Source organism: Bubalus bubalis, chromosome 7 (genome assembly GCF_019923935.1).
Source record: "Bubalus bubalis isolate 160015118507 breed Murrah chromosome 7, NDDB_SH_1, whole genome shotgun sequence".
Classification (NCBI taxonomy): domain Eukaryota; kingdom Metazoa; phylum Chordata; class Mammalia; order Artiodactyla; family Bovidae; genus Bubalus; species Bubalus bubalis.
Genome location: NC_059163.1, coordinates 91,793,600 through 91,819,932, shown reverse-complemented (window position 1 = coordinate 91,819,932; position 26,333 = coordinate 91,793,600). Strand labels below are relative to the sequence as shown.

The following is a 26,333-nucleotide window of genomic DNA, read 5'->3' as shown; positions in this document are numbered from 1 at the left end:
TGCGTGGGGAAAAAAAAGCAAGCATATATATGCAATCATGAGCAGTGGGGAGTGGTTGCATGGCTGGTCAGGAGCCTGAAAGAATTAGAAAGTCTGTGGCAAAAGGAGGTGTTGGGAAGAGGCATATGAATGAATATATGGAATAAATACCACAGGTTAAGATTTTCTGTGTCACATGTTCATGTCCACCAAAAAGCATCCACTAACAGAAGAAGGCTGAACAACCAAGTAGACAAGATGACTTGGCCGGTTGACATCAGTCACTTGGACATTAGCCACCCCCACAATAGGCATAATGGTACATGAGCAGGGTGACCAAGGCGGCAGAGATGGAAACAGTTTCTTTCAAGGAGACAAGCACTTTCTCAGCACACAAGGAATGTTCCCAGGAGTACTGACCTGTGCTGTAAAAGGTCTAATGGTCCTGGAATTAACCTTGGTTTCGTAGAAGCAAACCTCAGAGACCTTCATGCTCTCTCCTCTCTACCTGTGAATCAATCTCAGTGCAATCCAACTCAGATCAGATCAGATCAGTCACTCAGTCGTGTCCTACTCTTTGCGACCCCATGAATCACAGCATGTCAGGCCTCCCTGTCCATCACCAACTCCTGGAGTTCACTCAGACTCACGTCCATTGAGTCAGTGATGCCATCCAGCCATCTCATCCTCTGTCGTCCCCTTCTCCTCCTGCCCCCAATCCCTCCCAGCATCAGAGTCTTTTCCAATGAGTCAACTCTTCGCATCGGGTGGCCAAAGTACTGGAGTTTCAGCTTTAGCATCATTCCTTCCAAAGAAATCCCAGGGCTGATCTCCTTCAGAATGGACTGGTTGGACCTCCTTGCAGTCCAAGGGACTCTCAAGAGTCTTCTCCAACACCACAGTTCAAAAGCATCAATTCTTTGGCGCTCAGCCTTCTTCACAGTCCAACTCTCACATCCATACATGATCACAGGAAAAACCATAGCCTTGACTAGACGGACCTTTGTTAGCAAGGTAATGTCTCTGCTTTTGAATATGCAATCCAGCTCAGACCCATAGTCAATTATACATTTAGGAGACGAAACTATTTTAACAACAAGACCTTGCATTTTCACAGCATTTTATTATGATGAACTCATAAAGGAAGCTTTTTACATTTAATTCCCCCCCCCAACATCTTTCTCAGCTATCATGAAACGGCCATAGCAAAATTATGTAACTCATCTTTATAGAACAAAAACCAATGCACAGGGAATTCCCTGGTGGTCCAGTGGTTAGCACGCTGTGTTTTCACTACCACACTACCAGGGCCGAAGTAGTGTTCAATTCCTGGTTGGGCAGTTAAGATCCCACAAGTCATGAGGCACAACCCCAAAACAAAGACCGCTTCCCCCCAAAAAAACCCAACATACAAAGCTTAGTAACTGTTAGGAGGGCAATTGAGAAATAATGAGAAGTCAAGGCTAAAAGTCAAATTTCTTCCAGGTCAGTACTCGCACAAGCCTCCAAGTCTCATGGCACTTGCACATTTAAGGAAGAGATTCTTGAAGTTCTCTCTGTGTGTCAGGGTTGATAGGCTGGATGAGAAGAGGATTGCTTGCAAAGTTAATTTCTCATCTAGTAGCTAAGTGACTTGCCAAGACAACAGTCTGATTAGCCAGAGCCAAGGGGAATGTGGTGCTCTGGCTATTGCTCCAGCTCCATGTTTAAGAGTGTTTCTGGGTCTACTCCTTGTCTGGCCTCTGCACCTGTGCCCTCATCCCCAGAGGATCACGATTAACCTAGTTCCCCAACAGGAGTCCAGATTATTCATTCCCTTCTTCACATTTGCTATGTGATTTTTCCCCAAATGGCTTTTGACTTTACCACCCAACTCTATGATTCTCCGAGAAAGAACAGTACATACTTCTCTGGTCAAAAAAATTTTTTTTTGGTTCTTATCATCTTTTATTTTATTATAGCCATAAATATTTATAAATTAAATCATTAAAGAATTCAATATTTTAAGGCACTAAGTCTCCAAAGTTCAGGAACCTACTGTACTTTACTCTGTCATGTCAAAGATTAAAATATTGAAGTAAAACTGTCAACAATAAATATTTCATTTGATGCTTAAATTGAGTAGAATAAAGGAAGTACTTGCAGAAATCTCAAGGAATTAATAGGCTAAATGCTGAACTAATAGTCTTGACATGGTTTGATTATCATTTGGATTAATCTTATGACTCACTGACTTTATACCTCTGAGTAAATGCAAACATTTCTTTCAGAGGGTACAACAGAGCTTTAACAGAAGGGACATTTGCACTCATCCTCTATAACTCCGGACATTTATATTGTAAAATGCTCATCTCTCACGTCCTGAGCCTCTTGCTGAGCAGTGAATCTGTGCACAATCCATTTCTCTTTTGGCTGGGATTTTCTCTGGATTCCAGGCTGCTGTCTCTGAGCAATTCTGACTGTGCTTCCTTGGGCATCTGTAAGACAAGTGTACAAATTCCAGAGGGCAGCCCACTGCTAATGCGCCCAGCCTCCAGCCTCCGCAGGGCTAACTCCACAGGAATGCGGCATGTGGGAGAACACAAAAGCAACACAGCACAACACAGGAATGCTGTGTTAGGGCGCTGTTCCTCTTAACCCTGACTACTACCTTCCATAGACACCAGAAATGTAATAGCAACCTAAAATCTGGGAGTCCAAGCCAAACTCAGAAAGGCATGCTAACTTTGCTAACTCCACAGTGGCATTTCTGGTGGGGGAACTCTTTTTTCAGAGCCCCTTTTCAATAAGCTCCTTTTCAATGCTTATAGGCTTCCCAGGTAGTGCTAGTAGTAAAGAATCCACCTGCCAATGAAGGAGACGAAAGAGACACTGGTTCCATTTCTGGGTTGGTAAGATCCCCCAGAGGAGGGCATGGCAATCCACTACAGTATTCTTGCCAGAAGATGGACAGAGGAGCCTGGTGAGCTACAGTCCATGGGGTTGCAAAGAGTCAGACACAACTGAGGGTCTGAGCACTTTCCAAAACTTGCTAGATTCAGATAGCCGTGATTCTGCCCCAGACTCTCTATGCGACTCTCACACAGCAGAGAGGAACTGATCCCTAGCATTGGCTTGTGTTGCACCAAGAAACAGAAGCACCCTGTGAGCCGATCATTTGCCCTCATTCAAAGGGCCTCATGCTTTTCACTCAGGGAAAGGGCTTTTCTGACTACACTCGATGTGTAGGCGGACTGGAGGTACCGAGGGTTCCTTTATGCGTCAGAGTCATAAACAAATAACAGATTATGCAACAGAGCCTCTCAAGGTTTTGCCTTTCTGTTTCCCGACCTGGGGAGCCCTTTCTTACAGCCTGGGGAGCTTGGGGAGAGAATGGGGAAGCCCTCTGCTGGCAGCACATCAAATGCAGAAACTAGGCCACTCAGCGCCAGACAGTTCCCAGGCCCTGTTGCCAGTCGAAGTTTCTACTTTAATTCAATGGAGGATCAAACTCTGGCATTTTGAAGTCACAACACCGAAGCTTTTGTTGATTAAGAAGTGGGATGTGGGACTTCGAAGCAGTGTCAAGCATCACTCAGAAAAACAGGAAGGAGCTCAGGACATTTGCTATCCTCTCTCTCTATATTTTGAAGGCCCTCTTTGCAAGCCTGAAGGTTATTATGATTATTTTCAGCATGGGAATGACCCTGTAAAAACGGTTCTTTGCTTTTATAGATGTCAAGTGGCATGACACTTGCCTTGGAATTTAATTGTGCACTCAGAATTGCAACAGTAAGCCAACTCTAGCAAAGGTGGGTTTGTTCTAAAAGTCACTGTACAATTTTAAAACATTTGCATTCCTTTTTATTAAATTTCTCCAATTTTAAACTTTTCCCTTAAAAATTAAGCAAGTGACTCTTACCTTGGTTCTGCAAGGAGTATTCTTAGAGATCCCACTCTCAGTTTCAGCTCCAATGGCTTCTTCTAAACCTTCATCAAGGTAGATAAGATGGAAAAAACCATAAAACATAAATATAAGACATTTTTAAAAATCCTTAAGAAAAACAAAAAACCATTTTGGTAACTATAGGGATACTCTTACTAGAGAAAAATAGAGAGGTCCATGTGTTTTAAAATCACTCCTCTTCAACTTTTTTGCATTTCACCATTACGCGTGACTCTCAGCCTGCATTAGCTCCATCTCACTCACATTGTTAAAAGAATTGTCCAGCCCCACTGCTAAAAATGTTCAGGCTCTGAGCTGAATTTTAAGTAATAGTGACATTTGTCCCAACCTGTACTCTGATCCACCTGGCCTTCAAGGGACCAGAGGAAATAGATGTGTGAGGACTGCTGGCCAGGTTTGGGCGTCTCTTAGTCCAAAGACAGTGACCGTATTACAAATAACTTGGGGCTGCCTCTCAACTTTCCAGTATTAATGATCTATTTTGTATACTGCACTGATTCCTGGCTTATCAGCCTTATCCCAACCCCAAGAGGCTGAGCGGGAGCAGAGAAGTAAAATTTTAAAAATGTACCTAAAAGCTCCAACATTTGAAAGGGCTTTATGTTTTTCAGTATGGTTTTACATTGCTCCCTTACTTAGCTAATCTCAATTTATGAAAAATAAATTAACCTAATTATTTAATGTATATGCTCAGTCACTCAATCGTGTCCAACTCTTTGTGACCCCATGGATGGTAGCCCACCAGGCTCCTCTGTCCATTGGGATTCTCCAGGCAAGTGATTGCCACTTCCTAATTCAGGGGATCTTCCCAACTCACGGATCAAACCTGCATCTCTTGTGTCTCCTACATTGGCAGGTGAATTCTTAACCACTAGCACCACCTGGGGAGAAGACAATGGCACCCCACTCCAGTACTCTTGCCTGGAAAATCCCATGAACAGAGGAGCCTAATGGGCTGTAGTCCATGGGGTCGCTAGGAGTCGGACACTACTGAGCGACTTCACTTTCACTTTTCACTTTTCACTTTCATGCACTGGAGAAGGCAATGGCAACCCACTCCAGTGTTCTTGCCTGGAGAATCCCAGGGACAGGGGAGCCTGGTGGGCTACCATTTATGGGGTCGCACAGAGTCGGACACGACTGAAGCGACTTAGCAGCAGCAGCAGCACCACCACCACTTGGGAAGCCCAACCTCATTATTTAACAGAGGTCAAAAAAGATTAATTCCTATGACAGGCTATAATTCTGAATGATGAACAAACCCTCAAAAATGAAATTGTAATAAGTGAAGCGCAAAGTCAAATGAGTCAGGGCATAGCAAATAACTGTTAACCTATAGCCTATAAGTTTTATTAACAACACTTCAAGTATTTTCAGGGTATAAAACTCAAAGACTCTTACACTGCAACATCTGTGGTTTGTGGTACAATGAAGACATGCAATTATTTTTTAAAAGTGAAAATAAATGATAATGTAAATTTACACAGTCATTTCCACCCTCCTTCACTTCTACCATGGACAGCAAGATGCACTGTCGTGTATGACCAGGATGGAGGTGTGGGGGGCATCTTATTTAAAGATCTGTGGACAGACCTGTTAGAATACCATCAAGTTGTTCCACCATAAACTTGGCATCTTCCTCAGTGAAGCACATAGGTGGTTTTATTTTAAGGACGTTTCTGTGAGGTCCGTCGGCACTGAGAAGCACTCGCTTTTCTTTCATCCTAATTAGTGCAGGAAATAGATGTGAGTGCAGAAAAGCAATAACTAAGATGATTTCAGAATGATGTGAACAGACAGCAATTTAGTATATGCATGTAAGAAGTCACGTTTGTAATTGCAAGAGTCTTAAACTTTCCGTATTCAGGGAGAAGAGAGGAAGTAAAAACATTCAAGAGAGTGGACATCATTCAAGCTGAGATACCAAACAGGTGAGGGGTGGTTTACTTGTAGATGACGTGCTGAGCTTCTGCTGTGGCGGGGGTCCTTTGCTGATGGTCCTTCACTAAGTCAATCCCGATAAAAAGGCCAACACCCCTGAGGGAGATAAAGAAAGGAAACTTAACATACACTCTATCAAGCACCACATTGTCACAGAAAATTAACAGTTGCCAAACTCAAGTTTGATTTGAGGCTGAGTATGAGTCTCTTTAAAGGTAGTTGTTACTAGTTCTAATTAATCCATGATACCAATCCAGTGTCCACAGGACTCCTTAGTTTCTGAAATTAGTTTTTGTAATCCAGTTTTTTTAATCACGTAATTGCAAAAAAAAAAAAGGCTTAAAAACAATCTTATACTATTTAGTTTCATATTACATCAATGATGATAAATACATATATGAAAAATAGTGATGTTTCTTAGATGTCATTTGAATTATTTTTTCATAGATCATATAGAGTTACTTTAAGTTTCTTCTTTTCATCTTCTAGCTGTTGAAATTATCCTGGCTTAATTTTTTTTTTTTTAAGTGTAAGTCAGGAAAGATATATACCCAAAAGTTAATAGTGATATATCTGGGTTCTGAATGAAAAAGGTTTCTTCAGTGTTTTCTAGATTTGGTTTTGTGTAATTTATTTTAAATTTATAAGCTCACCAATATTCATTTGGACATACAAATAACTACAATTCCTTGATAAACATACCTGATGTCTCCTATCAAAGTATGTTTAGTCTTCTGCTTATTCAGTAACTCAATAAGATAATTCCCCACTCTTGTGGCATTTCCTTGAAGGTCTTCATTTTTTATTACATCCAGGACGGCCAAACCAACAGCAGAAGATACTGGATTTCCTCCATACTGCAGAAAAAAGATAAATGAGAAAACAGACTAGTTGAATTCGTGCTGTTGCTTCATCTATGAGAAATCTGGCTCATATTTAAGCAAGTAAAGTTATAATTTCAATAAAATTTTCCCTTGTGATATTAGCTTTTTAAGTTTAGAATATAGCATGATTCTATTCATTCAGGATTGAGAATATAATTCTAAATTATATATATGCTACATAACTGGTATGAAGGACTACTGGAGAATGTATAAGTTCATCCAAACCAAACACAGATATTGTGTTGGGAATTAAGGATTTCAGAGTGTGGTTTAGTTAGAGGGATGTGGATTGCAGCACTTGAATATCTGTGTAAAAAAAAAAGCCAAAAAATGACATTTTCTCCAAATAATTTATGTTCCTAGATTTTGATTCTGACTTTTAGCTGAAACAAGTCCTATTACACATATTGCACAAACTATAACAGTCTTTCCAAACTTGAGAATTTTACAATTTTGGGGGGCAAAATCAAGGAAATAAAATTTCCAAAAGATAGAAATTTAGTTAATATCTCCTATGACAGCCATATAATATTTATAGTACTGAATCATCTAAACACTTCAGATGTGTTTTGGGGATTTAAATGTGATACAAAACAAAAAAAGATCATATCATCTGTTAATGAAATATCATAACCTCTAGAGTTTACCAGGGCCATCTATCACTGGAACAATCAATAGGAACATTTTAGAAAGGGGAAAGATACAAGAAAAAATACAAGGAGGATTGTGCCAAACAGAATAAAATATGGTTAGATCAAAGTCTGGCTTCAGTTCTGGGGTCATTAGCTGGCAACAGTGAGATTTATTCTTTATTACATTGGAAAGAAATGTAAGAACACACAGAATTTTTCCCTCTTAGCATTAATGTGGGAGGTCAAAATTTACCGTATTGAAATACTCCATCCCAGAGGCACTGAAGGCTTCTGCAATTTCTTTGGTTGTTACCACGCATGCCATTGGGTGCCCATTGCCCATTGGTTTTCCCATTGTGACTATGTCTGGAACGAAGTCTTCACCAAACATTTGGAAACTCCAGAAATGTTTCCCAACTCGGCCAAAGCCTACTTGAACTTCATCAGCGATAAACACACCTCCTGCTCCACGGACATATCTGAAAAGCAAAAGGGCAGCATGATGCTTTCAGGTCACTGACAGCCCCCATATCCTCCCTTCAAGATTCGGATTATTGAGGACTTAAAAAGAATGGTGTTAACCTGAAGTCTGTAATCTTTGTTAAAAACATTTCAGTGCTCAAATCCCCAATGACATCTATGTGATGTCATTGACTTTGAAATATAATCACGTCATTTCCAGATAAGATATAGTTTATGTTGTTTGGGTTTGTGCTGCTTAAAGTAAGCTCTACTGCAGTATTTTAAGTGGCAAGAGAAAAAAGTGAACAAAAAGTAATGTTAGCAGAGTTAGTCTTCAACTTTTTACTAATCAGCAAAGCTTGGACACCAATCAATCAGAGAGGATGCCAGGTGGGTAAAGTGGGGCAGAGCCCTCAAGGACCCCCCGGCTAGACTGTGTGCAAACCCTTTATTAGCTGGGATCTTGGAAGGTGAGGAGTTCCAGGAGTCCTGGGCAGCAGGCACTCCCAAGTGGCTATTTACCATCTAGTCCCTGGTGGCTCAGCAGTAAAGAACCTGCCTGCCAGTGCAGGAGACTTGAGTTTGATCCCTGGGTCGGGAAGATCCCCTAGAGAAGGAAATGACAACCCACTCCAGGATTCTTGCCTGGGAAATCCCATGGACAGAGGAGCTTGGTGGGCTACAGTTGGTCGCAAAAAAGTTTGACATGACTCAGCTACTAAACAACAATGGGAAGTACTTCCATACTTCTCCAACAACCAGATGACCCTGCGAAACTGTCACAGTTCCTTCTGTTTGACCAAAGATGCCCAAGTACATACTCTGCCACTTTCTGGAAGTAGCCTGCTGGAGGAATTATTTGTCCGCCACAACTCTGCATGGATTCAGCAATAAAGGCAGCAATCTATACAAGAGAAGATGGGGTCAAAGTCCATTCGGTCCCCCTCCCGTACCCCCTAAAAAAAAAAGAGGACTTCTTATAGAGAGGGTGACTTAAACATGGTTGGGAATGGACCCCTGGCAAGAGGCAAATTGGCCATTTGATTAAAAAGAAAAGATGTTCATGCTGGAAAAACAAGTAATCTGAAGCATTAGTTTCTGAAATTTTAGGTTTCTTATGAAACTACCACTAGAAATGGTGGAAAAGGTGCCTTCCATCTCTCCATAATTAATTTAAATGCAGTGTTTGCATTAGGATCAACTGAATAATATGGACATCTTGATCAGTCTTTGATATGAGCCTCTACAAAATTACCCAGGTTGCAAACATATCACTGTAATGCCTATTTACTCAACTTGTTGAATTAGGACTGCCCGAGTCTGGAATTTTCACCAGGGAGGTGAGAAGGTGACCTGTGGTCACAAACCTTAGTTACTGGGCTCTCTTTCTGGTTCTTGCCCTGAACCAGGCTTACAACTTAACCAACGTAGGCAATTCACCATAGAACTGCAGAGGAAATGGTCTAGAGGCTAAGAAAGGAGAAGAAAAAAATCACTAAATTCAGAGGAAGCATGGAAATAGTATGAGATAAGAAGTCAAGCCATCAACTATATTTCAATTAAAAACAAACATACAAGGGAACCAAGGTTCTACTCTAGACTACCTCTTTTAAGATATGAAAAATGAATGGGTTGGGAAGAAAAAGAAGAAAATAGCTAAGAAAGGCAAATGACGCTCTAGTCATTAAGATAAAAATACTTGAACTGGAAAACACAAAGTCTTCATTTTTCTCTCAATTAATAAGTTTTTTTAATTGCCATATTGATGCCATAAATCAATTTGAAGGCAAAGCATATGTCAAATCACATTAAAACTTCATATAAGTAACCCCTACGTGGGTTGAGAATTTAACATTAGGCTGAAGGTGGAAGATAGTAGAGTGAAGGCTGAGAAAACAAAAGCTCTTCCTACTCGGTAGGATTTTGGTTTGTTTTAGAAGTGCAGACCCCGGGATGTCCCTGGCAGTCCAGTGGCTGGGACTTCACCTTCCAATACAGGGAGTGAGGGTTCGATCCCCAGGGAGGGAGCTAAGATTCCACATGCTTTTCAGCCAAACAAAACAAAATAAAACACTAAAACATGAAACAGAAGAAATATTGTAGTAAATTCAATGAAGATTAAAAAAAAAAAAAAAAAGTGCAGACACAGATTGGAAGAGCATTTTCCTGCCTGGTCTTACCCAGGCTCAGCACCTTCAGGAAAGCTGAACCAATCCTAGGGAAAACTAAGGCTCCCAGGGTCCAGGAGCCTGCATTGATCCTGAGGCCCTGGGGCTACCCTGCCTCTTCACCTTATGTTAGCCCCTCATGTTACTCTCATTTGGAATGTTCTGTCCATGGGCTATCACCTTTCTTAATTCTCTCCTCCTATCCCTTTGCACCAGAGTCTGCATCCCACTGGGAAGGTTAGAATTTGACCACCAGTTCTGAAACAGGTACAATAATTACATTTCCAGGATAAATAAAAATAGTCTTAGAGGCATGACTACAATAATACATTTTTTGATATATGAACTAAGTGAAAATGTAACCAGAGAAGAACAGAAAGGATTTGCCGTCTAATCCTTTTCCACGTCTCTAGTGTATCATGATAATTTCAATCTATTTTATGAAAGATGTTAATGTGTTTCCAAAGCTGTAAATACAAACCTTCCTTCCGCTGTTATGAGCTTTGTCAATAATTTTCTTCACTTCATCTGCATAAGCACTGGCCGGGTCTGCATGGTCTTCTCTGTATTTTCCTCTGTAAGTATCTGGAGCTGGTGCCTGAAAACATCAAAAGATAACAGTTTCTCATGATCTTTCTCCTGGACAAATGAGCTTTTAAGAACGGGTATTTCCCCACAAGAGCATAATAGAAAGGTGACCTATGGATTTATGTGATGCGAGGTTCTTCTGCTCTTTTTCCTTAACATTTCTGAATTTAGTGACACTTGAAATCTTTACATTGTGAACAGGAGCTTGGATTTACTTCTAGGCCCTTGGAAGTCAAAATTGCATCCCTGATCACATAAGGGGCAATTCAAACAACAAATGTGATTATGTTATTTGAAAATTTCAGTGAATGGAAACTATACTAACTGTTCTATGTAGAAAATAGGGACCTCCCTGGTGGTCCAATGGTTAAGACTCTGAGCTTCCAAAGCAGGAGGTGTGGGTTCGATCTCTGGTAGGTGAACTAAGATCCTATGTGCTGTCTGGTGAGGCCAAGAAACATTTTTAAAAAAGAAGAAGAAAATAAACCAGCACTTACCAACTATATAGCAAATTGTAATCATTCAGAAATTCAGAGTGCTTTAGGAGTAATTTCAGATCTTAAAATTTTGAAAAAATGTATTCATGATTCTCTTAAAAACGTCCACTGATCCTTAATTAAGCCAAATGAGTTTTACTGCTTCATCAACTTGGTTTCTTTATTTTCTTTCATTTAATATTTATTTGACTTAATAAATTTACACAATAATTTAGCATAGAGTAATTTTAAGACAGTCATACACACCTGATGCAACTCTGAGTTTCAAATTGGCTTCAGTGATAGAAAAAGTAATTGAAGATCCAGGGGCAAGAAAAATAAAATAAGAGCTGTGAATAACAGCTGTCACTACCACTGTGCTGATTTGTATGGTACTCATCAATTTTGGAGAAGGAAATGGCAACCCACTCCAGTGTTCTTGCCTGGAGAATCCCAGGGATGGGGGAGGCTGGTGGGCTGCAGTCTATGGGGTCGCATAGAGTCGGACACGACTGAAGTGACTTAGCAGCATCAATGGATTTTAACCCACATCTTGTCATTAACTAACTCTCTGACTTTTAGCAAGTCATATAACAGCTCTGTATCTTAGTTTCCTTCTTCATGGTTTCATTTCAATGCAAAGATTGGTCTGGATTATCACTGGGCACTCTTCCAGTAGTAACATTCTGATTCTTGAATTCCAAGATACTTACCACATGCACAAATTCTTTCTTGACATCTTTGCCCTTTTGAAATTTATATGGACTGATCTCAATTAAAGATGATAGGTGACCGTGGTAAGCGCTGAAACAAAAAGAAACGGTAACCAACATCATTCAAAGCAGGATGCTCTTCCAGGATGTGAAAAATAGTATTGCGTATCATCCAGGGAGAATCTCAACATTGGTGCCAGATTTAACTATATGGAATCCAATTTTTCATGGTAGGACTGGCCATTAATTTGTCCAGCTCTCCTGATTCAGGCAATAAAACACATAGAAAGCCAAGTATGTATCCTTGTAGGCAGTTTTTAGCCAGAAAAAAGCTTAATTTCTTTGGATTGTATTAGCTCTGCTAAATTAGATTAAGTATAAAATATTATTTTCTCTAGTTTCATGAGAAATATCAGATGTATGTATTCTTTAAATGCATTTTATAGTTATATTCTAGTAAATTTTAACAAATTTATATCATAAAATGGGCTGTGTTTCTGTTTAGGATGGTTTCTAAAGGATGTGCAATAGCACATTTTGAACAAATGCAAATTGGTAAGGAATAGGAGGTTTTTTCAAAAAGAACTAAGGTTGAGAGGTGATCAAACTTAGTTCTTCCTAAGGTTGTGAAATTCCTTTCTTTCACTTAAAATACAGGTGGCTATGACATTCCCCTGAATGTTTTTTTCTTCCAAGATATATATAATCAGGAGACTGGAAATTATAAGGGCTTCCCAGGTGGTGCTAGTGGTAAAGAATCTGCCTGTTAATGCAGGAGACATAAGAGACAGGGGTTTGATCCCTGGGTTGGGAAGATCCTCTGGAAGAGGAAATGGCATCCCACTCCAGTATTCTTGTCTGGAGAATCTCCACGGGGTTGCAAAGAGTCAGGCATGACTAAATGTCTGAGCATGTGCACACACACAGTAGATCAAATGTTGATGTCTCTCTTTCTGTGCCAGCACATAACAGGCTCTGTCTCTCTCTGGAAATTATAAAAGGCCTATGAATAGATAAAGCAAAGAGGGAGTACTTCCTCTACCATAGATTAAAACATCCTACAAAGCAATAGCAATGAAATTAGTATGGTATTGGAATAAGAACAAAGTTATGACTGGGACAGAAGCAAGCTCAGCCATACGTAAATGGCAACACAGTGGCCTCTAGGTGGAGTTAAATGAGGAGCAGTTACAGACAGTAGAAGAAAATGAAGAGCATCTTTGTGATCTGAGGGATGGTGATGGATATGTATGGGGGAAAGATTTTAACAAAACTTAGAAAACCAAACCATAGGAAGAAAATGCAAACTCATGGATTCAATCAAAATTTTTTTTGGATAGATGGATGTCATAGACAAAGTTAAAAGGCAGGTGATAGATTGGGAAAAAATATTTGTAATGTCTCAAATAAAAGAGGCTAACTTCCAAAATGGTCTGTGTGCATAAAGAATCACTTGGGAAACTTGGTTTCCTGGACTCTGCCTCTAGAGACTCTCTTTAACTGGTCTGGGGTGGGGCCTGGGCACTGACTGGCACTATAAAAAGAACATTTCCCCAGATATTTCTAAAACACAGTCCAGGCTGAGATCCTTTGATCCAGTCTATGCATGCAACCACAAAAACAAGGATGGGAATCCCAACGGAAAAACTGGGTAAAGAATATAAGCAGATAATTCTCGAAAAAAAGTGGGTCAGTCGCTTAGTTGTGTCTGACTCTTTGCAACCCCATGGACTGTAGCCCGTCAGGCTCCTCTGTCCATGGGATTCTCCAGGCAAGAATACTGGAGTGGATTACCATTTCTTTTTCCAAGAGATCGTCCCAATCCAGGGATCGAACCTGGCCTGTCTCATTGCAGGCAGATTCTTTACCATCTGAGCCACCAGTGAAGCTAATTCTCAGAAGGGGAGTCACAAATGTATAATAAGTATATGAAGAGATACTCAATCTCATAATTAGAAAATTGCAAATACAAACAACATTGATATTATTTCATACTTATTAGACCAAAAACTATTAAAGGAAAAAAAGGCACAATACTCTCAGGCTTTGCCCAGGATAGGGGGAAATGGAACATTTCATACACTGGGTAGAGTGTTTCAACCACTCTGGAGACCGACCTGGCAGCATTTAGTCAAATCAATGTTTACAGTATCCCTATGGCCTAGCAATCCTGTTTCTGGGTGCTTATTCCTAAGAGATCCTCAGAAAGGTCCATAAGGGCACATGTCTAAGGGTGCTTTCTGCAGTGCTGCCTGGGGTAGCTGGGCACAGAGGGCAGTCACAGTGTCCATTCTGTGATAGGCAGCATCAGCCTGCCCTCCCCAAAGATGCCCACGTTCTAATCCTCAGAACCTGAGAATATGTTACGTGGCAAAGGGGACCTTGCAGATGTGATTAAGCATCATGAAATGGAGTGATAATCCTGGAGGGGCCAATGTTATCACAAGAGTCTAAGTGAAAGAAGGCGGCAGGGGGATGGTGGTCAGAGACAGGGATGTGATGGAAGCAGGGGCTGGAGTGATGGCATGGCTGGCTCTGAAGGTGAATGAAGGGGCCCAAAGCCAAGCAAGGCAGGCAGCCTCTAGAAGCTGGGGGCAAGGCAACACATTTCCCCCTAGAGTCTCTAGGACTGCAGCCCTACTGCCACCTAACTTGCAGCCCAGTGAGGCCCATTTTGGACATCCCACCTCCAGAACTGTAAGAGAATAAATTCATGTTGCTTAAACCACTATGTTTGTGATAATTTGCTACAGTCACAATAGAGAATGACTACATCAACCAACACATAAAACAAGAGAAGCCTATAGATGGGCAAGAAATGAGGTTCATGTTCAGTTCAACCCTGTGTGTGAGATTAGTGGGGTGGGCAGGCAGAAACAATTAAAAAAAAAATCTCAGTTAAGATAGAAGTTGTCAAATTGTAATGAATTTGGGACTTCTCTGGCAGTCCAGTGGGTAAGACTTCTGCTCCCAATGCAGGAAGTCTGGGTTTGATTTCTGGTGGGGGAACTAAGATCCTGCATGCTGTACAATGTAGCCAAACCCCACCCCCCCTTTTTTTTTTTAAACTTGGCTGCTTGTAGTCATTAAAATTTGCTCTAAATTACTGTCTTTTAAATCAATTACAGTGGATAATCACATTGCAGTGGCTCAGTAAATAGTTAATGTGTGAAAGTAAATTCTAATTCATACAAAGCCCATGAGACCATGACCACAGGACTCAATAGAGCCTCCAGGTGCTTGGAAAGAATTAAGTGTTCTCTAGGCCCGAGTTGGCCTTGAAATCTTAAACATAATAATAAAAAAAAAATCCTTGTGCCATCCAGCCTCCTCTGTACCTACTTCTGGTATTAGTGTAGATAGAATCAATGTGTTTTCATCTCGGAAGGACCTTTCTGCTGAGAAGTTTTGTGTCCAAGACTTACTGGTCAAGAGTGATCACATCTTGGTGGCCTCTGAACTGCTGAGCCAGGCGTAAGGCTAAGTCATTGGCTTCCGATCTATTAAGATAGCAGAGAGAGAGGAACAATGTGACATAAGCTCTTTAAAAATCCTTTGAAATGCTATTTTCAAAGTTGAGGATTTCAACTACACAGAACTGCATAAATAAATAAGTTGAGGTCCTCTCTTCCCCCTCAATCTTGCCCAGCCAGCCATCTCACGTCATCCTCCTAAGTTCCCCAGATGTCTTCAAAAAAGAATGAGATGCACGAGGAAACTCAGCACAAATTAAGGATATACTGCTTATTTCAAACTCTGGCCCAGTTCAGCCATATCATAGGTGACTAAATGTGAGGAGCCCAAGAAACCTATATTAAGTGTGATCTCAATGGGAGGAATTGGAGTCTAAGGTCCCACTAACCGGAGGGCCACTGATCCGTGTTGTGCTGACCTAATACTTGATTAGTTTCTTATCTGGAAAATGAAGATCAGGGCTTCCCTGGTGGCTCAATGGTAAAGAATCCTCCTGCCGATGCAGGAGACAAGGGTTCAACCCCTGGCCCAGGAAGATCCCACATGCTGCTGCTGCTAAGTCGCTTCAGTCGTGTCCAACTCTGTGCGACCCAGGAGATGGCAGCCCACCAGGCTTCCCTGTCCCTGGGATTCTCCAGGCAAGAACACAGGAATGGGTTGCCATTTCCTTCTCCATCCCGCATGCTAAGGAGCAGCTAAGCCCATAGACCACAACTACTGCGCCCACTTGTGGCAACTACTGAAGCCCGTGTACCTGGAGCTCATGCTATGCAACAGGAGAAGCTACCAGTGAGAAGCCCACATACCACAACTGGAGAGCAGCCCCGCTCGCTTCAACTAGAGAAAACTCCAAGCTGCAACAAAGACCCAGCACCGCCAAAAATAAGTAGATCGATGGATAAACGAGACTTTAAAAAATGAAGATCGTAATCTTTCTATCTGCTGTAGAGAGTCTAGATATACTACTCAGACACAGGTGGAAAAGTAATCATTTGTGGCATGTTTATCATGTGCCAGGTATTATACTGTTTTACTTATATTGATTCTCATAACTACTCTTCAAGGCAAGTATTGTCATCTTTTTATGGGTGAAGGCTCAGAGAGGTTAAGTAACAAGGATAAGTTCTCACAGCTACGAAGAGGTAGAGCCAGTGTTGACTGAAGCCTGGTTAACTTCCAGAATGTTCTTTGTATTAATACTATTCCAGGCTCTGTCACCTCCAGTCTTTGGTGACAGTGCTCTTTAAGGCTAATCATTCTTTGACAGCATAGGATTCTTTGGAAGGGAAAGTCAAATACTATGCTATTTAATTCACTGAAGGCAAGAATGCTTTAAAACAACAAATTAGATCCTAACATGTCTTAATTCTTTACAAAGAAAAAAAAAAAAACAATTTTCTGGTTATAAATTGGGTTTTAGAATACCTCATTGAAAAGAGAAGTGTGGAACTCCCCTGGCAGTCCGATAGTTAGGACTAGTTTCTACTGCAGGGGGCTGGGTTCAATCCCTGGTGGGGAACTAAGATTCCACAAGCCTCAGGCGTGGCCAGAAAGAAAAGGAATCACAGAATCTCTTTTAGTTTTAGTATATATGTACATATATATCATTTAAAAAATAAGAGTCTGTGTTGTATAGACAGCTTTCCTCCTAATAGGTAAGCTTTTCACCTGTCTATAAACATGTATTTTCAAAAACATACTTTTTTTTTTTGCTGCACTTCCCAGCTTGTGGGATCTTAGTTCCCTGACCAGGAATCAAACCCAGGCTCTCTGAAGTGGAAGCTTGAAGTCCTAACCACCGGGATGCCAGGGAGTTCCCCCCAAAACATACTTTTTAATGTCTGCATAATATTCAACAGAATGGGATACAATCATTTGAATTTACAGAATTTAAAAGTTGTAACATATCTATTCACTTGAATTTATTCCTTCCTCCTTTGTGTTTGTGCTGGGGAAATGTTTAGGGATTCCCTAAACATTCCTTCCCCATCTATCACCAAAGAAGCGTGGTAGTAAAAAGTCTTGAGTGACACGCACATGTTAATCATGGGATTGCACTTCTGGGCTACATCAAGAGCCTTGGAACACGATATCACGTATCTTATCTACAAGGAGCTGGTGGGCCCAAGTGAAAGAACCAGGAGGTCAGGTTCCCCATGCAGGGTCATTAGTACGAGTCTCAGGAAACCTGTTTAGATATTCCTACTCCACCAGCAATCAAAATAGAAAAGACGTGTGAGAGAGGAAACAAGGAGATTCATGGGAATGGGGATGGCTGGAAAAACCTTGAAACCTACCCTGAATTTGTAAAATAGCAAACAGAGAGTCTGTCCGGCAGGGTTGCTGAGAGGCGCTTGGCATACTCAACAATGTTGTCGTGGAGGAATCGAGAATTTGTATTTAGTAGTTCCATCTGTTTCTGGGCAGCTTTGACCACTTCTGGGTGGCAGTGTCCCACTAAAATTTAAAAGACAAAAGTCCTCAAAATGAGTTACAATTCGAAATGCCTGGGAAGTGAGGCAGATTCTGAAGCAAAAAAAAAGAAAAGTTGATCCTGTTCCTCTCCCACATTTTGTTCTAGCTTTTCCCAGCCTAGGACTAAGGGCCCTGTTCAGCTGAGGAACTACAGCCACTGCAAATCCTGGGACAAATATCAATGGTGCCAAAGCTGCCTTAATCCATAAATGTACTCTTCAAGGCACAACAAAGACAGCACATTACCATGGGCAACATTGTTGATGCAATCCAAGTACTGGTCACCTTTCTCGTCAAACATGTACTGCCGCTGGGCTCGCACTATTTTGATGGGATCCGCAGCAAAGAAAACTTTGCATGAAGGCCTAGAAATAATGAAAGGAAACACTTTGGTCTGGTAGGACTGCTCAGTGTTTGCCCTTCTCGGTCAAGGTCACGATGGGTGGAAAATTACAATTACATAAAAGAAAGGGAAAACACAACCTAGGTGACATACTTTTTTTTTTTTTTAATTTCATATTAGCCTGGAAACTTTTACCTTAATCCCCCATCCGTGACATTGCTCACATTTCTTATGCTTGTTATATTAAATTTGCCACGATCTGACAATACTTTTTAGAGGCACATGGATCAACTCTGACAGCTCGAATTACACAAACCAAGAACTAATTTTCCTTTGGGAAATTTTGTTCAACTAGGAAAAAAAAATTTTTTTTTTTAGCCTTCCTATATATTAAGAACTGATAGCTATTACAAATATTATCTCATTTAATCCTTCCAACAATAATAAAATAGGAGTTATCATCATTCTCACTTTTATAGGTGAGAAAACAGGCACAGAAAAATTAAGAAGCTTGGTTCAAGCCAATAAGAGAGAAAACCAGAGTTTGGAAGTAGATTTTTGTCTTGATTGTAACTAGATTTACCACAGTGACCATATTGAAATGTATGGAAATATTGAATCACTATATTGTATAGTAGGAATTAACACAGTGTTGTAGGTGAATTATGCTTCAAAATAAACTCATAGAAAAAAGAGATTACACTTCTTGGGAAGAGCTGGGAGGCAGGGAAATCAGATGAGTATAGTTAAAAGGTGCAAACTCCCAGTTATAAGGTAAATAAGTACTATGGATATAATTTATATGTACGACATGATAAGGGCATCTTACCTTTTAACATGATTGATTATAACACTGCTGTATGTTTTATACGAAAGTTGTTAAGAAAGCAAACCCTAGGGGATTTTCTATTTCTTAAATTTTGTATTAATGGGATGATGGATGTTCACCAAACTTAACTGTGATAGTCATTTCATGATGTAAGTCAAATCGTTATGCTGAGAAATTCAAACTTAATACAGTGCTGTATGTCAGTTACATACCAATAAAATTGGAAGAAAAAAAAGACTGTCTTATGCCCTTGCCCAAAATAGAGCTTGCTTGTCATCTAATCTCTCCCTCAAACCTACTTGTAAAGAAATGAATACACTAAAAGCTACTACAAATAACTTAGTGTTAAATAGTGTGCAGGAGATTTTACAGATCATTTTCATGTCTTTTAATTGGTTCTTGTTCTGCAGCAAATGGATTTTCTATTCTTAACTAATACGATCCAATTATTATTCTAACCTTTTAACCCACTCTTTGGAGTCTAATACAATGTCATCCCTATTTATGGTTACTTGGTGGCTGTCTGGAGTACAAGTTTTAGCAACATGAAAACATTACAAACATTTCTGATCTTGGCTCCATGGATGTTTAGAAACTAAACAAGATATATTATTTTTATATTTATTTATTTATTTTATTTTGGTCATGCCATGAGGAAATGTGGGATCCTAGTTCCCCAACCAGGATTGAACCCAAGCTCCCTGCATTTGAAGCAAGGGGTCTAATCACTGGACCACTAGAAAAGCTCCCAAAATATCGTTTTATTTTGGTGGCTTTGCATGCACAGAAAACATGTTCCCATGTGCACTAGAGTAGTTTAGAGGGTAAATAGTTATGTATTAAATTGATACACAATAGTTTAGAAAGTATTGTAATTATTGTGAATAAGTAATAAAATTTTAAAAATACCTAAACTTAAGTGTCATTAGCTAAAATGAAACTAATGAGAAGTTCTTATTGGTTCAAATTCAGTTGTTAGTTTATTAACTACAAGTTAAAATCCAGAAAAGTTCTTCCTTATGAATGTGGGCTGAAAACTGTGGACTTGACCTTGCCTCTTTGTTAATGTACTTCCCACCTTGCCACTCAGATTTTCATAGAAGAGGAATTTAATGTGACAGAGATCACAAGGTAACTTGACACTCTTCTAGGACCAGAGCCCAGGTCTGACTTAAGTATGGGTCCTGTACGCTCACTCACCAAGTCGTTTATACTATTAATGTGAGCAAAACGAAAATAGACCCGAGAGAACCCTGCATCTTTACGTTGTAGTGCGGGCACATCTGGGGAGACCAAGGTGAGTAAGGGCATCTTACCCTTTAAAAAGTGTCCACGCTTTTTTTTTTCCCCCCTCCACTGGCTAGATTAACCTTTTACTTCTTAACGAAGCGTGCAAAAAGGAAGAGTTCGCTTTCAACAAAAGTTGTCAGAATTAGTTTTCATAGCCATCGTCAAAAATATTTCAGAGTTCATAGTTATGGAAAACTTTCGAGTAGGTGAGTGTGGCGGAGAACTACCCTTCTCCCCTTCCAGAGCCCAGCCCTGGAACGGTGTTCTTCAGTGGCTATCAACCCTCATGGTCAATTCCCCCAACCGGCCCGCAGCCCTCAGCCTCGCCGCGGGCTGCAGAGCGCGGGGATCACCCGGGACCCGGCTGCAAGGAAGCCCCCCTGGGGTGCGGGCGGCGGCGCGTGTACGCAGGTGCGGCGGGCAAGCGGCAGGTCCCGCTCCCCGCGGGACCCCAGCCAGCCAGCTCCCGGCCCCGCTTTAGCTCTCCACTCCCTGCCCTGGTGACCTGGTGATTCCCACTCTCTGCGCCTCTCGTCTGGGCTGGGGAGCCCTTACCCGATGTGCTTTCTCCTCAGCGCCAGGGTCTCTTGCTTGCTGTACAGCTCGCACATGGTGGCAGGGTGCCGGGCGCCCCCAGAGGTCTCCCTCTCCAGTCCCTGCGCCGGCGTCCGGAGCCCGCGGACGGCCTCAGCTGCGGCCCTTCCCTGTTTTCCCTCGTTGGTTCCCCTGGCCCTGGGCGTCGGAGGTCGAGGTCGGTGTCAACCAGCTGGGGTCATCTCCCTTTTAAGTCTTGCCCCGCCTTTGCCCTTCGCCAAGCCCCACCCTCCTCCTCCCTCCTCTGCCTGGTGCCCGCCCGGCCAGTGCCTGGGCTAGTCACTCAGTCGCCAACCCCCACCCCCGCCTCCGCTCTTGCCCCAGGCTAACTCGCTCCCTTCCCGCCCTGCTGCCCACTTCCCCTCCCCATAGTTGTTCTCCTAACTCGCCTTTTATTTTTCTAAGCCTGCCTCGCCTTGGCCTTTCCTCCTCTTCTGCCTATGAATTCCCTCCTTCCCACTCTCTTTTTAAAATATTTATTTATTTGGCTGCACTGAGTCTTAGTTGTGGCACGCAGGATCTGGGCCGCTTGCATAGAGAGCAGGGAGTCTTAGCCACTGGACCACCTGGGAAGACTTCCTTTCTTTTTTTCTTTCTTCTCTTTCTTCCCCCACTTCTTCTTTCCTTTCTCCCTTTATTTGTACACATTCAAAGATAGGCACTCCCTGGAGATAACAGGACTTTTGTCTCCATTCTCCTTTTGAGCAAGTTTCAATACCAAAATCTGCTTAACAAGAGTAACAAGTCACACGCCCAAAGGGTAAATCACAGGAACTCAGTCTGTTATTTGTTGGGAGGGATAATATATACCCCGGTTTCAAACACCTGCTTTAGAGATAATTGCACTTGTCGTTTCTCTGAAACGGTACAGTTTACAAAACATCGTAACAACCCTGACTGAGGTAAGCCTGTAAGTTACCACCTTATTTAACATATGGTAACAGTTAGTTCTTACAGGTCTACCTGATGGGGAACCTGAATTCATTCCTAGGTTTCTTGACTTCCTTCAGGGTTCTCTTCTCTCACTGATCAAATTTAAAGTTAAATATGTGGACAGAAGGAAACCTAATTAACAATACCATTAAATCATAAACTATTTGAAGAGGTAGAGATCATCTGATTTATCCCCTGTGCTTTGTAGATAAGGACACCTAGGTACAGGAAAGGTAAAGTCTTATTATTCAAGGTCACACAACTGCTTAGCCATAGAGTTTAGATGAGATCGTTTCATTCTTTGTGTTTTTAAGACAGCAGAGGAAGCTTATTTTACCAGTAAGAACATGCTTGATAAATGTTTGTAACTTACCTTTCTCTTGAATAAAGTTATTAATTAATATTGATTTCCTGCAGGATTAGTAGGATTATTTCATTGCCTAAAATAGGTTGAGAAATTGAGTTCTATGAGGAAAAACATGTTAAGAATTCTAGGTGTTATCAATGAAGGGGAGAAGACATTTAGGAAGCTTGCAAGAAATCCCAGTCATGTAATCTTGGTCTTGTTCACACACTTGAAAGATATTGCCAAGTGTACATCGACTCTCAAACCAGCTAGTGAAGCCACATACAGGCAGGCTCCCTCCATAAACCTCCAGCTATTTCCAGTGCTTTAAAGTATGTTCTTTAAATAAATAATCCTGGTCTTGAGCTCTCTTTTATTTATTCTGGCTGCCCTGCTGTAATGTGGGGGTCTTAGTTCCCCAACCAGGGATTAAACGGATGCAGCCTGCAGTGGAAGCTTGGAGTCTTAACCACTGGACTGCCAGGGAAGTCACTAGGGTCTTGGGTTCTTGACCTAGTTCTTGCATAAACTAGCTGGGTTTCTTGACCTTTTGGAGGCCAAATTTCTTTAAAATGTTCAAATTTCATATTAAAGAAAAAACCTCAATCATTCTCTAACTAAAAGCATTACAAAGCAGGGCTAAAAAGAGATCATGATTGTGAAATGTGTGTCGGGATAATTGTTAAGGTCTCAATGCTCTTGTATTCTTCGTTTTTTATTCTCTGTTTTTTTGTTTTTTGTTTTTTTAAAAACCAGAACTTTTGGCAGGGCTGGCTACTCCTTTCTTCTTGAAACTCTTCATTTTTTGATTTCTTGACGTGACCACACATTCCTGATTTTCTTCTCTAGCTCAACATTCTCAACATTTCAATGTTGATATCTCTGCGCATAGGGTCCTAGGCTTTCTCTTTGCTCTGCACTCTTTCCTCAGGTAATCCAGAAATGATTCCCTTGGATTTAGAAATCATCATATAACAAAATTACATCTTCACTCAGATTTCTCTCAGTCCCAGATTCTCATCTCCTCTTTCTTTCTTCCTTCCTTTTCTTCCTTCCTTCCTTCCACCTTTTCCTTCTCTTTTTCTCATTCTTTTACCACCACGTCCCATCCACTTCCTTTCTTGACATCTTCATTGTGAGGTCTCTTAGATGCCTCTGACCAAGTTGTCTGGACCAAGAGAAATCAAGATGGAAGCTTTGAACCCATCCCCAAAATTATGGCCTCCAATACACACCCCCCATCACTAAGCATCTGTTCGCTCATTCGCGATATATCAAATACTCTTTATGTGCCACTGAATGTTTCAGTTGCTGGAGAAGAACAGTGAACCAGACTGAACATGTCTGCCTTGAGTGCCTGCTACTGCGGATCTGCAGTGCCCACCCGGTACAAAGCCACTAGCCACAGGCGGTTATTAAGGACTTGAACTGTTGCTAGGCTGACTTGAGATGTGCTATCGGTGGAAAAGACACACCATATTTTGAAGACTCAGTATAAAAAGAGTAGTAAAATCTCTCATTATTTCTGATTTTGTTTGCTTATTGAAATAATATTTTGGATTTATGGGATTAAGTAAAATATATCGTGAAAATATATAGTGGTTAAGACTCAGTACTTCCATCACAGGGGCCATGGGTCCAATCCTAGGTTGGGGAATTAAGATCCTGCATGGTGCATGGCCATATATATATATATATATTATATATATAATTTAAATTAAATATATATAATTACACATCTTCTTAATGTGACTATTAGCAAATTAAAAATTTTAAATTACCTACGTGCTTTGCATTACTTTTAAGTTTTGATTTTTAAAAAATTGAAGTATAGTTGAATAACAATGCTGTGTTATTTTCAGTTGTACAGAAAAGTGATTCAGTGATATGTATATATATGCTTTATATATAAACATACTCTTTTTGAGATTCTTTTCCCTTACAGGTTATTACAAAATATTGACTATAGCTCCCTCTTCCCAGTTGGTTCTTGCTGGTTATCTATTTTAATATATGTTGTTGTTGCCAAGTCATGTCTGACTCTTTGCCACCTATGAACTGTAGCCCATCAGGCTCCTCTGTCCATGGAATTTCCCAGGCAAGAGTAATGGAGTGGATTGCCATTTCCTTCTCCAAATTTATATATACAATAATGTATATATGTGAATCCCAAACTCCTAATTTATCCCTCTTCTCCCTTTCCCCTTTGATAACCATAAGTTTTTTTTTTCTGTGGGCCTGCCTATTTCTGTTATGTATACAAGTTCATTTGTATCTTTTTTTTTTCTTTTTAACATATAAGCAACATCATACAGTATTTGTCTTTCTGTCTTTGGTTTACTTCACTCAGTACGACAATCTCTAGGTTCATCCATGTTGCTGCAAATGACATTATTTCTTTCTTTTGTATGGCTGAGTTATATTCTATTATATATATGTACTGCACCTTCTTTATCCATTCATTGGTCAGGGGACATTTAGGTGCTTACTTGTCTTGATTATTGTAAATAGTGCTGCTGTAAACATTGGAGTGCATATAGCTCTTTATGGTATATGCCCTGGAGTGGGATTGCTGGATAATGCATTACTTTTCACCTGGACAGCATTATTCTTCCTGGACTCAGTTCAGTTCAGTCACTCGGTTGTGTCTGACTCTTTGCGACCCCATGAATCACAGCACGCCAGGCCTCCCTGTCCATCACTAACTTCCACAGTCTACCCAAATCCATGTCCATAGAGTCAGTGATGCCAACCAGCCATCTCATCCTCTGTTGTCCCCTTCTCCTCCTGCCCCCAATCCTTCCCAGCATCAGGGTCTTTTCCAATGAGTTAACTCTTCACATGAGGTGGCCAAAGTACTGGAATTTCAGTTTCAACATCAGTCCTTCCGGTGAACACCCAGGACTGATCTCCTTTAGAATGGACTGGTTGGATCTCCTTGCAGTCCAAGGGACTCTCAAGAGTCTTCTCCAACACCAGAGTTCAAAAGCATCAATTCTTCGGTGCTCAGCTTTCTTCACAGTCCAACCCTCACATCCATATATGACCACTGGGAAAACCATAGCCTTGACTAGTCGGACCTTTGTTGTCAAAGTAACGTCTCTGCTTTTGAATAGCTATCTAGGCTGGTCATAACTTTCCTTCCAAAGAGTAAGCGTCTTTTAATTTCATGCTTAGTGGAGAGCGAAAAAGTTGGCTTAAAGTTCCAACATTCAGAAAACTAAGATCATGGCATCCGGTCCCATCACTTCATGGGAAATAGATGGGGAAACAGTGGAAATAGTGTCAGGCTTTATTTTTTGGGGCTCTAAAATCACTGCAGATGGTGACTGCAGCCATGAAATTAAAAGACACTTACTCCTTGGAAGGAAAGTTATGACCAACCTAGATAGCATATTGAAAAGCAGAGACATTACTTTGCCAACAAAGGTCCGTCTAGTCAAGGCTATGGTTTTTCCAGTGGTCATGTATGGATATGAAGGTTGGACTGTGAAGAAAGCTGAGCACCAAAGGATTGATGTTTTTGAACTGTGGTGTTGGAGAAGACTCTTGAGAGTCCCTTGGATTGCAAGGAGATCCAACCAGTCCATTCTAAAGGAGATCAGTCCTGGGTGTTCTTTGGAAGGAATGATGCTAAAGCTGAAGCTCCAGTACTTTGGCCACCTCATGCAAAGAGTTGACTCACTGGAAAAGACTCTGATGCTGGGAGGGATTGGGGGCAGGAGGAGAAGGGGACGACAGAGGATGAGATGGCTGGATGGCATCACTGACTCGATGGATATGAGTCTCAGTGAACTCTGGGAGTTGGTAATGGACAGGGAGGCCTGGCGCGCTGCGATTCATGGGGTCGCAAAGAATCGGACACGACTGAGCGACTGAACTGAACTGAACTGAATTTCATGCCTGCACTCACCATCTGCAGTGATTTTGGAGCCCCCAAAAATAAAGTCTGACACTGTTTCCACTGTTTCCCCATCTATTTCCCATGAAGTGATGGGACCAGATGCCATGATCATAGTTTTCTGAATGTTGAGCTTTAAGCCAACTTTTTCACTCTCCTCTTTCACTTTCATCAAGAGGCTTTTTAGATGGTGTCATCTGCATATCGGATGTTACTGATATTTCTCCCGGCAATCTTGATTCCAGCTTGTGCTTCTTCCAGCCCAGCGTTTCTCATGATGTACTCTGCATATAAGTTAAATAAGCAGGGTGACAATATACAGCCTTGACATACTCCTTTTCCTATTTGAAACCAGTCTG

The 26,333-nt window shown here is 41.1% G+C and overlaps 1 protein-coding gene and 1 long non-coding RNA gene across 4 annotated transcripts in view; one reads left to right on the top strand and one right to left on the bottom strand.

The window, feature by feature from the left end:
- Nucleotides 1–1,082: 1,082 nt before the first annotated feature.
- ETNPPL (ethanolamine-phosphate phospho-lyase) lies at nt 1,083–20,990 on the bottom strand. Of its 3 annotated transcripts, XM_006066870.4 has the most exons (13): nt 20,756–20,988; nt 17,985–18,103; nt 17,561–17,720; nt 15,215–15,289; nt 11,790–11,880; nt 10,494–10,610; nt 8,666–8,748; nt 7,636–7,861; nt 6,569–6,723; nt 5,873–5,962; nt 5,519–5,649; nt 3,881–3,948; nt 1,083–2,456 (listed from the first exon to the last, which is right to left on the bottom strand). In XM_006066870.4, the coding sequence occupies exons 1-13, from the start codon at nt 20,809–20,811 to the stop codon at nt 2,334–2,336; spliced, it is 1,494 nt and encodes a 497-aa protein (XP_006066932.3). In that variant the 5' UTR covers nt 20,812–20,988; the 3' UTR covers nt 1,083–2,333. The 3 variants fall into 3 exon arrangements, with proteins under 3 accessions (XP_006066932.3, XP_025146101.3, XP_025146102.3); XM_025290316.3 differs by lacking the exon at nt 17,985–18,103 and having other exon boundaries at nt 20,756–20,989; XM_025290317.3 differs by lacking the exons at nt 17,561–17,720; nt 17,985–18,103 and having other exon boundaries at nt 20,756–20,990.
- LOC112586238 overlaps nt 20,082–26,333 on the top strand; it is a 43,496-nt gene continuing 37,244 nt past the window's right edge. The window contains exon 1 of the long non-coding RNA XR_003110682.3: nt 20,082–20,207. This is a non-coding gene — a long non-coding RNA (uncharacterized LOC112586238). The remainder of the gene's footprint in view (nt 20,208–26,333) is intronic.

Bases quoted from the DNA above. Each gene is read 5' to 3' on its own strand.
- ETNPPL (XM_006066870.4), bottom strand. From the start codon at position 20,811: ATGTGCGAGCTGTACAGCAAGCAAGAGACCCTGGCGCTGAGGAGAAAG. The intron at 7,862-8,665 runs GTATGTACTTGG...TTTGCTTTTCAG, and splicing joins TACTTCCAGAAAGTGGCAGA to ATATGTCCGTGGAGCAGGAG. The intron at 3,949-5,518 runs GTCTGTCCACAG...ACCTTGATGAAG, and splicing joins ACTTGATGGTATTCTAACAG to GTTTAGAAGAAGCCATTGGA.